This window comes from Bos mutus, chromosome 5 (genome assembly GCF_027580195.1).
Source record: "Bos mutus isolate GX-2022 chromosome 5, NWIPB_WYAK_1.1, whole genome shotgun sequence".
In the NCBI taxonomy this organism is placed as follows: domain Eukaryota; kingdom Metazoa; phylum Chordata; class Mammalia; order Artiodactyla; family Bovidae; genus Bos; species Bos mutus.
In genome coordinates this window covers 13,277,949-13,296,499 of record NC_091621.1, presented here as the reverse complement: position 1 = coordinate 13,296,499, position 18,551 = coordinate 13,277,949, and the positions used below count along the sequence as shown (strand labels likewise).

General features: G+C 39.6%; 1 protein-coding gene across 5 annotated transcripts in view; it reads left to right on the top strand.

Moving 5' to 3' along the window:
- The window catches only part of CFAP54 (cilia and flagella associated protein 54), a 304,320-nt gene extending 286,940 nt beyond the window's left edge, over positions 1-17,380 (top strand). For 3 of the 5 annotated variants that reach the window (XM_070370321.1, XM_070370319.1, XM_070370317.1), the window contains one exon: positions 16,226-17,377. In XM_070370321.1, the coding sequence (XP_070226422.1) occupies positions 16,226-16,345 (120 nt within the window). In that variant the 3' untranslated portion in view covers positions 16,346-17,377. Of the gene's footprint in view, positions 1-16,225 lie in introns of all 5 variants that reach the window. The other 2 variants (XM_070370322.1, XM_070370320.1) reach the window with 2 other exon arrangements.
- The last annotated feature ends 1,171 nt before the right edge of the window (positions 17,381-18,551 follow it).

The window sequence follows — 18,551 nt, the reverse complement described above, 5'->3', positions numbered from 1 at the left end:
CATGAGATCCCAATCTTCAGTCTTTGGTCCAAGAGAAGGTACCTCCAATTGACCCCATGCTAACCCCTCCACTGAGAGCTAGACTTACCTGATAGTGCTGGATGGAGCATGAGCATATGGGCATTTACAAGCTTGTTCCAAGAAATAAATTGTCAGACAAATACAATTACATGCTTTTTTTTTTTTTTTTTTGGTCACTGGGATGAGATCTTGCTGTTTAGTTCCTTACCGAACCTACCTGTTATAATTGCCTTTGCTTGTATTGCCTCTTCTTGATTAAAATAAATATTGCCACATAGCTTGTGACAAAAAGAACCTGCGACTAGCAAGGAAATGAGGCAAGAGAATGAGTGCTCCATGCTGACCTTCTTAGCACAGAATGCAAATGACAGTTAGGTATACTTTTTGGTGTGCCAGCAATGAAGCTATCCTTTTATTGCCTACATAAGTTCAAATTACTACAGTTTCCAAGTTGTCAGATAGGATTCAAATATGACGCTGAAAATATTCTTTCCGCTCTTGCTGTGACTAACTGTGGGGAGGACTAAGTCATCTTATACAACTCTCTGTTCATTGGTAATTATTGACTTCCAGCTGTATGCAGAACATTGTTGCAGCTATTTTGGGAAAATGCAGTTGGCCACAACATCTGATAAAGCATTCCTAATTTCTAGGCCTCTTCCTGCTGTAAGCAGACACCGCTCCTGGCAAACTGCTCAGCCAGTGTTTAAAAATTCAGCTGCTACGGAGTTGCTGTGTGTTTATACACAGAAGACAGGGGAAAAACTAGGTGGATTCTCAACATACCCTTTGAAATAAGCTCTGCAGTTTTTCTGGGTGTTGGATGGGGTTGCATGTGTCCCTGTTTATATAGGAGAGCTTCCATATAACTTTTTGGGAAGCTGTTAAGTCTAAGAGGGTAGTGTTATGCTTTTTAACTTCCTTTGGCTAATTCTGTTACATGACCGTATACCTCTTGGTTTCTTTTTAACAAAATTTCCCAAATGGTAACAATGACAATACCATCTTTAAACTGTCATTTACAGCATGGAGAACAAGCTATACTATAGCTTATTAGGTATTAAAAAATTAATTCTATTAATATAACTTCTTTTGGTTGAGAGTTGCAGGGTTTTTTGGTACCAGCTAAGAGCTGTCTGAATAGATTTTATGGGTATCAAGAATTACATCTTTCTTCTGTGAGACATTATCATTCTGTCCTCAAGTGAAGAGTATCCTTTGTATGTAAGTTCATGAGACATCCACTTAATATTCTTATATTCTTTTGAAGACAATGCCGGATGACATCATTTCCACACTGCTTTTAAGACACGGCTCTGACTTTGATTCCATCTGCTCACTGTTCACTTCCAACTGTCAAATTTGGCTAAGGGAAAAAGAAAGCCCTTAAGAAAAGGCCAGGCTATTAATGTGCTCTTCAAAATGCTAAGAAAAGGCTAAGCTGTTTATAGCATTTTCAAAACGCTCATCTCTCAGAGATTTGCCAGCAACAGTGTCAAGGTGAAACAGCTCTCACTCATCCAGGAACCAAGAGCCTTTGTGTTGTCTGTGCTCAAAGTACTGGTCCCACTTTTGTCAGACATGCAATTGGGGGTATAATGATACTTGGATGTAATTTAAGCCAAAATATAGTCATGAACCTTATATTGTGTATTTACTGGAAAAGTGGTAACAAGTGTGTGCGCTGCTTGAGAAAGCAAGCCTGGCTTAATTTCAGATACAGCTGTATTTCAGAATCAAGAGGACAGTTTCCCAAAGTTGAGTCACTTTGTATGACCTCAAAGGCGGTGAGAGGCAAGGACATTATTAGCAGATCTGTTCATTGCTTTCTATCTCACTGCAAACTGAATTAAGTGCTTAGTTTTCACTCACTTCATCCATTTTTTGGTAACAGTTTTGTCTTGATCAAAAAACTGGTCCCTTAACAGTGGGATTATAATGCACTTTAGGGGGATGCTGATTTTTGCCCCATATTTCTGAGTCAGAGGACAGATCTTTTGAAATGTTCTGAATTAGAGTTCTTTATATTCAAATAAATCTACAAAGGAGGAACTCATGTAAATTTACCCGTTTTCCTTGTTATACTTTGGACACCAGCCTTGTTGAGATTTTTGCCCTTATTTCCCCTGTCTCTCAGGCAGCTGATACTGCCATTATATTCTCTTCTCAACCACCTGTGAGAGCACAGCATGGTGGAAAGAGTGCTGTATGAACACTCAAGCCCCAGTGTTACTCCTGTGGACAAGCCATTTGTCCTTAAAGACCTCAGATCAATTCCATGTTGTTGAAGGTCTCAGAAGCAATGTATTTCAGTGGATAAAAGCATGATTTGATTCTTAGTTCCACCATCTATTATGATGTGATGGTGAGCTACTCACATTTCCTTCTCTGCTTCAGCTCCTTATCATTACTTTGATGATAGCTCCTCCTCGTGTAGGATTACATTAGAGACAGTGTGTAACACATCTGATATACTGCCTGTCAACACCATGTGTAAGCTTCCAATACACTGTAGCCATCTTTTTTTCCCCAGACTTAAAATAATGGGAAATGAGTCATTTCTTCATTTGATCATTAGTAACTCTCTGCATTAGTGACCTTTGGCCTATCTGAATGCTTGCAACTTTTCAAAGAGCAAATAGACATTTAATATAATCTTTTTTTATTTTATTTTTTTTTAAACTTTACAATATTGTATTAGTTTTGCCAAGTATTTTTCAACCATTCTTCATTATAGACTCCCATGAAATAAAAATATAACATAATAATGTAGTACAGCATGAAGCTATATTACAATATCACAACCAGGATATTGACATTAATAAAGTCAGACTACAGAACAATTTCATCACAACAAGGACCCCTCCTGTTGTCCTTTTATAGTCACCTCCAATCTCACACCCCACCCTGTCCCTGACTGTTGACAATGACTGATCTATTCTCCATTTCTATAGTTTTGTCATTTCAAGAATGTTATATTAGAAGAACCATACAGTACGTAAGCTTTGAGGATTGGTATTTTTTCCCTCTCAGCTTAATTGTCTGGAGAACCGTTAAACTATGCTTTTGATGAACAAAAAAATCCATATAAATATTGACACATTTTACTTTGGCCACACAATTAGCATTAGCCCAAGAGTGCCTGAAGTGGTACCAGGCACACAATATGGGTTTAGATGTTCAGGGAGGCTCAGGGTGGATCCCACTCTGTTTGATTCATCTTTTTACTGCCTCTCCTCCTCCCCTTCCTCCTTCTCTTTCCTTGCCCCCTTCCCCTCTACATCCTCTTATTAATATTGACAAACCAAAGGCTGATTGCTCAGGTTAGAGATACTGAAAAAAAAGCTAAAAAGAAATACTTTATGTGAAATTGCTTTGTAAATTGTATGCTCTGCTACACTTCTTATCAGAAATTGCCAGTCAGTGGTGGCCACGCTGTAAGAATGGTTGGCAGCTGTTTGCAGTGTGTATGGATGTGAACAAAGCAGTTAGCATGAGCAGTGTTCCCTCCACACACTAGAGCCCACAGGGCTACCCTCTAGTTTCTGCTGCAGTGAGAGCTGCTGACCAACAAAGCCCTTCATGCTTTCATTCTCACCAACAAAGTCCCCTGAACAAAATGCCAACATCAGTTCACATTCTTTGTAAGTCTTTGCTCTGAAAAAGAGCCCCCTGTTTAGAGTTGCCTGATGTTAAGCTCACTGAACTCCTTCATAAAAAAAGCATCAAGAAATGCCAAGTATTGTTCAAACTCTGGAGTTTTCATTTCAGTCTCCCAAGTCAAAAGCCCATAAGCAGACCAGTCACAGCTGTTCAGAAGGGAACCCAGTGTCGGCATTTATACCCAGTTAGAGCATTTCTTCCTGTAACTTTGCTGCTGAGAGCAAATGACCTGACCTTTAAGTGGAGTCAAACCCTTACACTGATGGAATGTCCCCTATTCAGAAATACAATGAGGAGAGAGCAAGCTTGCCAGAGTGTACGTGTCTGAGTCAGGATAGCTTAGGCTGTGTTCTACGAACAAATACCCTGTGAACTGGCAATAAAGGTTTATTTCTCATAAAAGTCAGCAAGGGGAGGGCAACTCACCTTCAACTTGTAACTCTGCTATCTGGACTACCTGGCCTCCCAGTCAGAGGAGAAGAGGGCTGGGGGATTTTGCAGGATGTTTTTAAGTTGGGTGATTATAGATATTCAGGTTTGCCTGTAGCAGTCACAGTGTATACCTGTTGATTTGGTGTAATAGCTGATATGGTTGGTGGTGGTTTAGTCACTAAGCTGTGTCTGACTCTTTTGTGACCCCATGAACTATAGCCCACCAGACTCCTCTGTCCATGAGATTTCCCAGATGAAAATACTGGAGTGGGTTACCATTTCCTTCTCAGGGTATCTTCCTGACCCAGGGATTGAACCCTTGTCTCCTGCATTGCTATACAGTGAGCAAAAACAAGACTGGGAGCTGACTGTGGCTCAGATCATGAACTCCTTATTGCCAAATTCAGATTTAAATTGAAGAAAGTAGGGGAAACCAGTAGACCATTCAGGTATGACCTGAATCAAATCGATTTAGATTATACAGTGGAAGTGAGAAATAGATTCAAGGGATTAGATCTGATAGAGTGCGTGAGGAACTATGACATCATACAGAAGGCAGTGATCAAGACCATCCCCAAGAAAAAGAAATGCAAAAAGGCAAAATGGTTGTCTGAGAAGGCCTTACAAATAGCTGAGAAAAGAAGAGAAGCTAAAGGCAAAGGAGAAAAGGAAAGATATACCCATTTGAATGCAGAGTTCCAAAGAATAGCAAGGAGAGATAAAGCCTTCCTCAGCGATCAATGCAAAAAATTGAGGAAAGCAATCAACTGGGAAAGATTAGAGATCTCTTCAAGAAAATCAGAAATATCAAGGGAACACTTCATGCAAAGATGAGCACAACAAAGGACAGAAATGGTATGGACCTAACAGAAGCAGAAGATATTAAGAGGTGGCAAGAATACACAGAACTACACAAAAAGATCTTCATGACCCAGATAACCACGATGGTGTGATCACTTACCTAGAGCCAGACATTCTGGAATGTGGTCAAATGGGCCTTAGAAAGCATCACTATGAAAAAAGCTAGTGGAGGTGATGGAATTCCAGTTGAGCTATTTCAAATCCTGAAAGATGATGCTATGAAACTTCTGCTCTCAATATGCCAGCAAATATGGAAAACTCAGCACTGGCCACAGGACTGAAAAAGGTCAGTTTTAATTCTTATCCCAAAGAAAGGCAAAGCCAAAGAATGTTCAAACAACCACACAATTGTACTCATCTCATACACTAGCAAAGTACTGCACAAAATTCTCCAAGCCAGGCTTCAACAGTACATGAACCATGAACTTCCAGATGTTGAAACTGGATTTAGAAAAGGCAGAGGAACCAGAGATCAAATTGCCAACATCTGCTGGATCATCGAACAAGCAAGAGAGTTTCAGAAAAACATCTACTTTTGCTTTATTGACTATGCCAAAGCCTTTGACTGTGTGATCACAACAAACTGTGGAAAATTCTTAAAGAGATGGGAATAGCAGGCCACCTGACCTGTCTCCTGAGAAATCTGTATGTAGGTCAAAAAACAACAGATCTGGACATGGGACAACAGACTGGTTCCAAATCAAGAAAGGAGTATGTCAAGGCTGTATACTGTCACTCTGCTTATTTAATCTATATGCAGAGTACATTATGAGAAACGCTGGGCTGGATGAAGTACAAGCTGAAATCAAGATTGCCGGGAGAAATCTCAATAACCTCAGATATGCAGATGACACAACCCTTATGGAAGAAAGCGAAGAAGAACTGAAGAGCCTCTTGATGAAAGTGAAAGAGGAGAGTGAAAAAGTTGGCTTAAAGCTCAACATTCAGAAAACTAAAATCGTGACATCTGGTCCCATCACTTCATGACCAATAGATGGGGAAACAATGGAAACAGTGAGAGATTTTATTTGGGGGGGTTCCAAAATCACTGCAGATGGTGACCACAGCCATGAAATTAAAAGCACTTGCTCCTTGAAAGAAAAGCTATGACCAACCTAGACCGCATATTAAAAAGCAGAGACATTACTTAACCAACAAAAGTCCATCTAGTCAAATCTATGGTTTTCCCAACAGTCATGTATGGATGTGAGAGTTGGACTATAAAGAAAGCTGAGTGCCAAAGAATTGATGCTTTTGAACTCTGGTGTTGGAGAAGACTCTTGAGAGTCCCTTGGACAGCAAGGAGATCCAACCAGTCCATCCTAAAGGACATCAGTCCTGAATATTCATTGGTATATTGAATAGCTGAAACTCCAATACTTTGGCCACCTGATGTGAAGAACTGACTCACTAGAAAAGACCCTGATGCTGGGAAAAATAGAAGGCAGGAGGAGAAGGGAACGACAGATGATAAGATGGTTGGATGGCATCATCGACGTGATGGACGTGAGTTTGAGTAAGCTCCGGGAGTTGGTGATGAACAGGGAAGCTTGGCATGCTGCAGTCTATGGGGTCACAAAGAGTCAGACATGACTGAGTAACTGAACTGAACCGAACTGAACTCCTGCACTGCAGGCAGATTCTTTACTGCTGAGCTACCAAGGAGGCCCAGTAGTTAATATACTTCCCTTTATTCTCAAAAGTCTCCCAGTTTAGGCAATAAATTAAGGTGACCATTTATAAGAGCCAGCATGGAATCCGTGTCATAATTTCTGCTCTGATCCTCTTGGCCTCACCCTAGTGTGCAAGGATGTATGTAGAGAACCATGGAGGAACAAGTATGTACTTTGTTTAATGAGCACTAATAATGTCTGGCACTGCAGGCATCTGCAGAAATGCCATGCATTTTTTAAACACTTAATTCAGTAACTTCAATTACCAAAACTCTGTTGAGAAGATATGATATAAATGTGATATTTTTTTGAACTAAGCTGTCTAATTTAATCACACGTTTTGGTAGGTTGAATCATGCCTCCAAGAGATGTGTACACCCTAACCCCTAGAACCCATTATTTTATATGACCAAACGGATTTTGTAGATCAGGTTTAGGATATTGAGGTGGCAGTGATTATCCTGAATTATTTGCATGGGCCCTAAATGTAGTCCCAAGTATCCTTGTCAAAGGGAGGCAGAGGGAGACTTGATAGCAGAAGAGGAGATGGCAAAATGATGATGGAAGCCAAGATTGGAGTGATGTGGTCTGAGGATGGAAAAGGCAGCCATATTCCAAGACAAGTGGACTCTAGAGGCTAAAATAAGCAAAGAAACAGATTCTTTGCTGACAGCCTCCAGGAGGAACCAGCCCTTCCTCCACCCTGACTTTAGCCCCATGAAAATGAATTCAGGTTCCTTACCTCCAGGACTGTAAGAGAACAAACTTGTATTGTTGTAAGCTGCAGGTTTGTATGTTACAGCAGCAGTAGGCAGTTAATCCACACTACACTCTGAAGTTCATTGAGAATGTGACTTTAGGTTTCTGTTTCTGTTTAGATTTCTATTAAAAAAAATCTTTACATGTGAGAAATATAAGTCACTTGCCCAAGGTCCCTTAACTGGTTAGCATCAGAGCCAGGTTTTATACCCAGGCAGACTGGCTTCCCAGATCACGTTTCTAACCACTGTGCAGCACTGCCTCTGCCCTACTGCTCAGCTGCCCTTGAACTCTGCCTGCAGTGCCTATAAAACATGAAATACCCCTGTCATGGGCAGCCTCTCCCCCCACATCCACCTGACTCCAGTCCCCTTCTCCTCCCATGGGCTCTGTGGGGCCCCTGGACTTGTTTTCAGCTCCCGCTTTTGGGGGAAAATTTTTTTATGTAAGGTTCTAGGCCTTCCATAGGGAATTCCTCAAGAAAAGTTAAGCTGCAGGCAAAATTATTGAATTTTTTCATATTCAAGTTATGGGAGGACATTATTCGAGGGAGGATATTATTTCCGAATCTTCTTCCTACTCCTTAGTTTCTAATTCTCTTCCTCATACTCCAGAGGGGGAAATGTTCCTGAGGGTAATTAAATAAAGTGATTAATAGAAATAATACTGGGAATGTATTAAGTTTGTTTTACCATGACCCAGAAAATAAGTCTCTAGAAATCTAGTATAAAAAAATTTCAATACATTAAATCTCCCATATGCTCATATTGGCTATATACTAGTATGTGTTTTTCTGCCATATTGCCATTTGCTTAATGGCTTCCCTAGTGGCTCAGATGGTCAAGAATCTGCCTGCAATGCAGGAGACTCAGGTTCAGTCCCTCGGTTGGGAAGATCCCCTGAAGAAGGAAATGGCAACCCACTCCGGTATTCTTGCCTGGAGAATCCCATGGACAGAGGAGGCTGGCGGGTACAGTCCAAGGGGTTGCAAAGAGTCAGATACAACTGAGTTAGAAGCAACTAACACACACACACACACACACACACACACACACACACACACACACAGAGTTAACCACTCAATTAAATATTTATGCCTTTGTGGCCCCTGAAGGACTTGTTTTCCCAGCTGTGGAAATGTGTGGACCAATAGCCTTCAATTCTCAACACTCTCCAGGAATCCATGCCTAAAGGCATGGTCTTTTTTGGTGGGGGCAGGAAGCTGTCTGTATCTAATTACTGGTTGACATGGTGAAATGACCCGACCCCCCAAAACCACAATTTAGGACAATTCTAAAGGGCCACTGCAGCTTCACCGCTTCCCTTGGGGTTGGCGTGGGGTTTGTTGTGACCACGTTGCAGCCCATCTTCTCTCTCTCTGCCGAATCCTGCTTTCTCTCCTTTCCCCATGGGTGTTGATCCCAAGGGACTGCCCTGATAAACTTCCTAAAAGCTAAGTTCTATCTCAGGCTCTGCTTCCCAGGAACCTGAACCACGACAATGAGTAAAAAAATAAATAAAAAATGAAGATTCCCCAACTGGTGATGAGTTCATAAGAGTGCTCAATTAATCTTTATATTGGAACTGGAAGAGTTCTAAAGGAAGTTGGAAACATTCTTGCTGGTTTAAAGTTTATTTTCTAATGTAGAAGTGAGGGGAAAACATCATACACAAGTCACCCACTCATGATTAAAAATACATTCTACAGTGTGACCCAGAGTTCAATCACATTTTCCTTTGACCTCCATTTTAACAGTTAATTTACAAATGAAATAAAGTCTGTAAAGCAATGATTCCAGCACATATCCAGTCCTCAGTAAATACAGGCTTCCTTTTTCAGAGAAACACTTTTTTCCCGGAGTTAAAAAAAAGGACTTGATAAAACTTTAAAACCATCTTATGAAAATAAAGGCAATGAGGTAAGAACAATGTCATCACATATAGAACAATATCAGGATTTATACATCTCCACAGACAGTGAGGAATAGACACTCAGTTTTACAGTACATTGAGTATAAGCATTTCTATTCAATCACCTACCCCAGAACACTGTTCCTTTAATTCTTCCTCCAACCCCTGATTATAAGCACTGAATCCTTGGTCATGAACTTGCATCTGGCCTTTATGCCTTATGCACTTCATTGTTGGTTGTATAACTCCTGCTTCCTGTTCTGATTAGAGTCTGATGTTTTGAAGGGGATTTACCCTGTTTGAGACCCTTTATTAGTTCTTTATTTGGTGAAAAAGACTTTGCTGGAGTGAGAGACCAGCCGTTCTTTCTGCACAATAGGGGTCAGGTTTCAAAAGCTCTTTTCTCTGGGACTTAGACTCTTGAGTCCTCAAAATAAGCCTGGATATGTACAGCCAAAACTTTTTACTTTTCTCTTAATGGTCTCTTTTGGTCTTAAAGGATTGTTTTCTTAAGTAGTTCCGTATAAAAAGCATATACCCATAACGGAGCTATCGGTGCAAGTGCTATTATTTTTCATCACATAGTGCCTTGGCTCAGCCTGGGGTAGGGTATGAAGGGCAGGCCATGTGTGCAGAAGGGGTACCAGGGAGGAGGAGGAAGAGTGAAGGGAAAGCCTAAAGGCATTCAGTGGCTAAACACTGCCCTAATCTATGTAATGGCAGATACAAGTCTTACAGGAGTTTCTGGACACTAGCTGATTCTACAGTTTTCTGCCACCAACTGGATGCCCAGCAAGTCAGTTCATTTCAGACACTACTCTGAAGAGTTAGCACAGACTCCCACAGGTGAAGGGCTCAGTCCAAGAATGCCCCCACTTCAGATGCCAGCTTAAATGAGGTGCCCAGGATACCCATGCTTCTGCCACAGCAGACTACAAATTCAGAAGTTCCCCCAGTGTTCACTAAGGTTCGATAATTTGCTATAATAACTCACAGAACTCAGGAAAACACTTTGCTTAAGTTTACTAGTTTATTATCCCAGGTGGCACTAGTGGTAAGAACCTGCCTGCCAATGCAGGAGACATAAAAGATGCAGGTTCAATCCCTTGGGCAGAAAGATCCCCTGAAGGAGAGCATGGCAACCACTCTGGTATTCTTGCCTGGAGAATCCCATGGACAGAGAAGCCTGGCAGCCAGTAGTCCATAGGGTCACAAAGAGTCATACACTGAAACAACTTACTGCATACTCAGCATGCACCAGTTTTTTGTAAAGGCTACAACTGAGGAATAGCCAAATAAAGATGCATTAGGGCAAGACATAGGGGTTGGGAGGAGCAGAATTTCCATACCCTCCTTGGGTGCATCACCCTCCCAGCACATCAGTTTGTTTACCAACCAAGAAACTCCTTAAAATGTTTGCGAGCATTTTGTTTTCTGTTTTGTTTGTTTGTGTTTTGCCCTACTGTGTGTCATGTAGGACCTTAGTACCTGGACCAGGTATCAAACCCATGCCCCTTGCAATGGAAGCATGGAGTCTCAACCGCTGGCCCTCCAGGGAAGTCCACATCATGGAGTTTTTATTGAGGTCTTATTACGTAGGCACGGTTGATTTAGTCATTGGACATTGGTGATTGAACTCCATCTTCAGTTGCTCTTCCCTCCCCAAAGGATGAGTTATTAGACTGGAAGTTTACCTCTCTAAACACATGCTTGGTTTTCCTGGTGACCAACCACATCCTGAAGCTATCTAGGAATCTTTCCTCACCTTGCTGCTGCTGCTGCTGCTAAGTTGCTTCAGTCGTTCCTCACCTTAGTCATCTTATAAGCATATGAAAGAAAATTTCCAAGGTTTTAGGAGCTCTATACAAAAAAATCAGGGACATAGACCAAATATTTATTTATTATTGTGCCATAACTGTAAAGTATGGACATCACCTAACATTGATTTTTGAACATATATCCCAATGAATGTAGTCCCCCTCAATATTAACTCCTCTCACGGAGGTGCTCTTCATGTATTTCAATAAAGAAGCCATTGTCCTGAACATTTTTGGCATCTACTTAGATGTGAAAATGGAGACGGGGCTCCTTACATTGCAGAAATATTTTCGGCTGGACTGAAACCTTTGGTTTCGTGATCGTAGGGGGCAATATGTCTGAGCTAGAATTGACCTTCATTAAAAGGTGAACTCTACTCAAGAGCTCAAGGAAACACCATGCATAGCCAGGGTTCGGTGTTTGTAGAGTGTCAGTGCAGTGATGGTGATGGGCATCATGATTTAAGAATAGATCCTATTCTTAGGCAGTATGACTATTGAATCAGTTTTTGGAACATATGCTTTCTCTGCCATAATCTTATCTTCAATTTTTAAATTTCTTCTTCTCTGCAAAATGTCTTTTTAACAATGTTATTTCTTTAAATTTTAAAAGATTTCTATTATCTTACCAGTCTGACTCTTTGATCTGATATTATGTTTTTTTAAAAAACTTCTTTTCTGTTATATTTAAATTTTATTAATACAAAAATTCAGTTGATGAAAAAGATAATTTTGTTCCCAGCAAAGTGTGAAATTTCTATGTCTGGTAGAGTTGTTTATAAGCCTTTCTCGTATTCCTTAGAGTTGGGTGCTATTTCTGTTAGACTGGGAAGAATAACATTATTGATTGTAATGGGATCCACTTGGTCATATAAAGTATCGAGAAACCAAATACATCTGTTAATGGTTCCCTTTCATCTGAAACTTTTATTAGTTGGGTCACTAGTCATTCATGATATCAGCTCTTAAGTAAGTTAGTATCACATTATCCTTTCTACTGTGGAATGCATCTTTTTTCCCTGATCCAAAAAAAAAAAAAATCCAGTAAATCACTAACTTCAAAGGTTCAGGTGATATATATAAAGAAGATATAGAAAACATGGTAGGAAAAGACATGTGAGAATGCTATATAAAAACAGTATTTGTTTTTCTACCTTGAAGCTATTCTTTTTATGGCTGTGACTCTGTTTTAAGGTTCTTGAAAGGACACAAAGTTAAATCCATCTGTATCACAGTGCTTGCAATTTTTCATACCCCACTTACCAATTATGCTGTGCTGTGCTTAGTCGCTCAGTCCTGTCCGACTCTTTGTGACCCCATGGACTGTAGCCTGCCAGGCTCTTCAGTGCATGGGATTCTCCATGCAAGAATACTGGAGTGGGTTGCCATGCCCTCCTCCACTTACCAATTATAAGAGTTCAGTTCAGTTCAGTCACTCAGTCATGTCCAACTCTTTGCAACCCCATGAATCACAGCACGCCAGGCCTCCCTGTCCATCACCAATTCCCGGAGTCTACTCCAACTCATGTTCATCGAGTCAGTGATGCCATCCAGCCATCTCATCCTCTGTTGTCCCCTTTTCTTCCTGCCTCCAATCCCTCCCAGCATCAGGGTCTTTTCCAATGAGTCAACTCTTCACATGAGGTGGCCAAAGTATTGGAGTTTCAGCTTCAGCATCAGTCCTTCCAATGAATACCCAGGACTGATCTCATTTAGGATGAACTGGTTGGACCTCCTTGCAGTCCAAGGGACTCCCAAGAGTCTTTTCTAACACCACAGTTCAAAAGCATCAATTCTTCGGTGCTCAGCTTTCTTCACAGTCCAAATCTCACATGCATACATGACCCCTGGAAAAACCATAGCCTTGACTAGACGGACCTTTGTTGGCAAAGTAATGTCTCTGCTTTTGAATATACTATCTAGGTTGGTCATAACTTTCCTTCCAAGGAGTAAGCGTCTTTTAATTTCATGGCTGCAATCACCATCTGCAGTGATTTTGGAGCCCCCAAAAATAAAGTCTGACACTGTTTCCACTGTTTCTCCATCTATTTCCCATGAAGTGATGGGACCAGTTGCCATGATCTTAGTTTTCTGAATGTTGAGCTTTAAGCCAACTTTTTCACTCTCCTCTTTCACTTTCATCAAGAGGCTTTTTAGTTCCTCTTCACTTTCTCCCATAAGGGTGGTGTCATCTGCATATCTGAGGTTATTGATATTTCTCCCAGCAATCTTGATTCCAGCTTGTGCTTCTTCCAGCCCAGCGTTTCTCATGATGTACTCTGCATATAAGTTAAATAAGCAGGGTGACAATATACAGCCTTGACGTACTCCTTTTCCTATTTGGAACCAGTCTGTTGTTCCATATCCAGTTCTAACTGTTGCTTCCTGACCTGCATATAGGTATCTCAAGAGGCAGGTCAGGTGGTCTGGTATTCCTATCTCTAAATCTAATTGTTTAGTGGTTATTTGGCTTTCTCCCTTTTTTCTTAGTCATTAACACTTAAAATCAATGAAAAGGCAACTGACATTGGGCTGAGAGAAATAAGCAGAGGTCTCAAAGAAGGTGCTCAGTAAAAAACTTAGTGGCTTAAGAAAACGCATAGATATTTTGAAGACAAAACAGTTTTTCTTTCAATCAAGGAAAATAGTAAGAGCAAAGGAACAAAAGTAATAAATCTTTCATTATGGTAAAATCTAGTTTTCATGCTGAAACTAATATAAAATACAGCATTGGCAAATAACCTTTAACTCTCCAATGGCTTTCAGAACTCTTCTGAACAAGTTCAAGTCCAGGCCAGATTTTAATGAACCCCTTCAGTGTGCTCCACCTTGATTAACTTCCTTTGCCTTCCTTGTACTGTTTCATACTTTTATCCTCTCTAGGCAGGCAAAATCATCATCCTGTCTTTGATATTGCTCCTTGAATCAAAATCTACTTGAACTAAATTACAGTCTGCTACCTATCAAGGTATTTTTTCCTTTATTTCTATAAAACCTTGCCTAATCCAGGTAAAGAAACCAAGATTCTCTGTTATCTTATCCATATCAATTTGGGCTCAAGACTATTTACTAAACACATACAATACTTCTCAATAATTATATGATTGCCAATATTATCTCTGTTGAATGACAAATAAAGAAATTCTATAATTTCACTTGGAACCTAACTTTTCCTGAGAAATTCTTTAGGGAAAACCCAGAACCGTCCATAAAATTTCTGAAAGCTAATACTGGAGAAGTGTCCAAAGTGCCACAGAGACCATGGGAAAAATTTTTAATCAAGGAGATGAAAGTTGTGTTCACTGTAAAGTATTATGCACTAATGAAAGAATTGAAAAAGACACAAATAAATGGAAAGATATTGTGTGTTCATGGACTGGAGAAATTAATATTGTTAAAATGACCATATTACTCAAAGAAAATGAAAGTGTTAGTCACTCAGATGTGTCTGACTTTGTGCCACCCCATGGACTGTAGCCTGCCAGGCCCCTCTGTTTATGGGATTCTCCATCTGTTACTCAAGACAGTAAAGAATCTGCCTGCCATGTAGGAGACTGTGATTCAATCCCTAGGTTGGGAAGATTCCCTGGAGAAGGGAATGGGTATCCACTCCAGTCCAGTATTCTTGCCTGGAGAATTCCATGGACAGAGGAGCCTGACAGATTGCAGTCCAGGGGGCCGCAAAGAGTCAGACATGATTGAGAAACTTAACACTTTCACCTTTTCCTAGAGTAATGAAAATAAAAACAAAAATAAACAAATGGGACCTAATTAAACTTAAAAGCTTTTGCACATCAAAGGAAACCATAAACAAAGTGAAAAGACAACCTATAGAATGGGAGAAATTATTTGCAAGTGATGAGACTGACAATGGATTAATTTTCAAAATATATGAACAACTTATATAGCCCAATATAAAAAAAACATGTTCAGTTCAGTTCAGTCGCTCAGTTGTGTCCAACTTTTTGCGACCCCATGGACTGCAGCATGCCAGGCCTCCCTGTCCATCACCAACTCCCAGAGTTTACTCAACACATGTTCATTGAGTTGGTGATGCCATCCAACCATCTCATTCTCTGTTGTTTTGGAAAGATACTCTTTAAACTGCTAACACTAATTACTTCAGAATTAAGAAAGCATGATATTATTAATTTTCCAAGTCTTTATTATCTGAAGTTATAGAAAGTATTGGAATGCTTTTATTATTTTTTAATCCAATTGAGTGAAGAAAAAGAAATGAAAACCAGCCTCTATTTTTAAGTTCATTGTATTTTCTTCAGAATAAAAGTTTCATTTAACAAGAAAAGACATTAATAAAACTTGTCCTCTAGTTTCTTACAAGGATTTGGGGCCCCAAGGCTTTAATTCATGGTGACCATTCTACATGCTATTTGCTCATGTATCTTCACAAGTATCTAAGTCTGCATGAAGTGCTTTCCTAGAAACAAGTGAACACTTGTTTTCTTTCTTTCATGTTTGATCTTCCCACTTTCCTTCTTGCCATTCTTCCCACTTAAATAACCAGTGTGCCATGACCCCAGAAACAATCTTTATTTTCCATTTTTCAGATGACTTTGGCTGCATTAGTCCTCAACATGGTAACTGTGTGTTTCTTTCAGAAAGAAGGAACTCCAAACATAATTCGCTTCACCATGTCAGAATTTAAACTCAAAATGAGGGGGAGAGATTTGTTCACTGCGCAATGTGTTCTGAAGAGAAGTGGTTCATTAGGAACTGGACTAAAATTCCTAAACTTAAAATCATATGCAATGATTATATAAAATCAAATGATGCATATTTCTAGAAATGTCTACCATTTTATAGTCTCATTTTTGTAGATTCACAGACATGAATCTGTATGCCACTTTTATATATTCATAGATATGAGTCTTATTAGGATAGAAAATGATATATAGGACATTTCAGCAAAGTAGAGATGTGAAATTTTGTGTCTTATCTTAGGCAAGAGTTAAGAATATTACACATAAGATCATTACCTAGAATTGGTGTTTGTGTGTTTTGAGATTGTTACTTCAGTCAACAGTTTGAAACAATGCATTTCATGAACGCTTTTATGCTTTTTCTCAGGTCCCATTTGATGTCTCGCTGCCATCTATATTCAGTCTGGAGAGACTTTTTGATCTTGCTAGTGGCTGTATCATATCGGGAGGAAGCCTTTTCAACTGGGTGGTGTCAATTATTCCCTGAACATCCTTTGTATGTTAGCCTTATAAAGGGATTGTTATTTCTTCACTTGGTTTGTAATAAACTTTCAGAGCTATCCTCTTATACTAAGCAAAATAAAATTGCTTTTTTTTATACAAGCTAAATTTATCTAAAAATCATAGTTATGAGTAATGTTTTCAATGATATTTGAATTAAAAGGTAAAGCTGTTGCTTATTAAAAACTGTCTTACAGAGCCAGTCATGGAAAATATATTTGTTCATAGTGCAACTATTCCTACTTTTGTATAATGTTGAGGTTGTCTTTGGATGCACCCATACAGCAAGACTGAAAATTAAGTCAGTGGTTCTTGACCAGGGGCAGTTTTGCCTCTCAGGTAGCATTTGGCAGTGTCCAAAGATATTTTGTTATAATTATTACTATAACTCCAAAGAGAGTGGGCTTCCCAAGTGGTAAAGAATCCATCTGCCAAGGCAGGAGACACAGGAAACACTAGTTATATCCGAGAGTCAGGAAGGTCCCCTGGAAAAGGAAATGGCAACCCACTCCAGTATTCCTTGCCTTGAGAATTCCATGAACAGAGGAGCCTGGAGTGCTGCAGTCCATGGGGTTGCAAAGAGTCAGATACAACTGAGTGAACATGCAAACACTCAGAAAGAATACTACCAGCATCTAGTGGCTAGAAGCCAGGGATGTTGTGAAATGGTCCACAATGTCCAGAAGAGCCCCCCACAACCAATCAATAATTATCTGGCAGAAATTATCTGTGCCAAGGTTAAGAATCTCTTAATATACCTCAAGTCAACTCAAAGTAATCAGTCAACTTTAGAAGTTTGTAGGTGTGGCTTGAGAAGAAATCTACAGTGAATTAGACTTTTCATATTTTATACTTCTGAGAGATAGCATTGCATAAAGTTTTAGAACATGAACTATGGAACTATATAGACATGAATTTGAATAGTAACTTTACCACTTGCTAGTTTTGCTACTTTGAGAAAGTAATACATTCTTTAAGACTTCCTTTCCTTATCTATAGAATGGGAATGTTAATAGAATGGCTGTGAGGATTAAATTAAGTGATATGATTAAAAGGTTCTTCAGTAGCCGAAGTATTTTTTTTTTTGGTTTAATATTATTTTTACAAATCATGGGGATACACTTATCTTAACGAACAGTGTATATTTCCTTTGAATTATGGATTAAGAAACGTGTCTAGGAATGGGATTATTTTTTAAATTTTATCATATTCTGTAATATTGTCCTCCCAATTCTTTACCCAATTTTTAAAAATTTATTTTAATTGGAAGCTAATTACTTTACAATATTGTGGTGGTTTTCACCATACATTCCCATGAATCAGCCATGGGTGTACATGTGTTCCCCATCCTGACCCTCCCTCCCACCTCCCTCCCCAATCCCATCCCTCAGGGTCATCCCAGTGCACCAGCCCTGAGCACTCTGTCTCATGAATCTAACCTGGACTGGTGATCTATTTCACATATGATAATATACATGTTTCAATGATATTCTCTCAAATCATCCCACCCTCACCTTCTCCCACAGAGTCCAGAAGTCTGTTTTTACATCTGTGTCTCTATTGCTGTCTTGCATACAGGGTCACCGTTACCATCTTTCTAAATTCCATATATATGTGTTAATATACTGTATTGGTGTTTTTCTTTCTTTTTTTTAAATTTTATTTTATTTTTTAACTTTACAATATTGTATTGGTTTTGCCATATATCGAAATGACTCCACCACAGGTATACATGTGTTCCCCATCCTGAACCCTCCTCCCTCCTCCCTCCTCCCTCCCCATACCATCCCTCAGGGTCGTCCCAGTGCACCAGCCCCAAGCAGCCAGTATCGTGCATGAAACCTGGACTGGCGACTCATTTCATATATGATATTATACATATTTCAATGCCATTCTCCAAAATCATCCCACCCTCTTCCTCTCCCACAGAGTCCAAAAGACTGTTCTATACATCAGTGTCTCTTTTGCTGTCTCATATATAGAGTTATTGTTACCATCATTCTAAATTCCGTATATATGCATTAGTATACTGTATTGGTGTTTTTCTTCCTGGCTTACTTCACTCTGTATAATAGGCTCCAGTTTCATCCACCTCGTTAGAACTGATTCAAATGCATTCTTTTTAATAGCTCAGCAATATTCCATTGTGTATATGTACCACAGCTTTCTTATCCATTCATCTGCCTATGGAC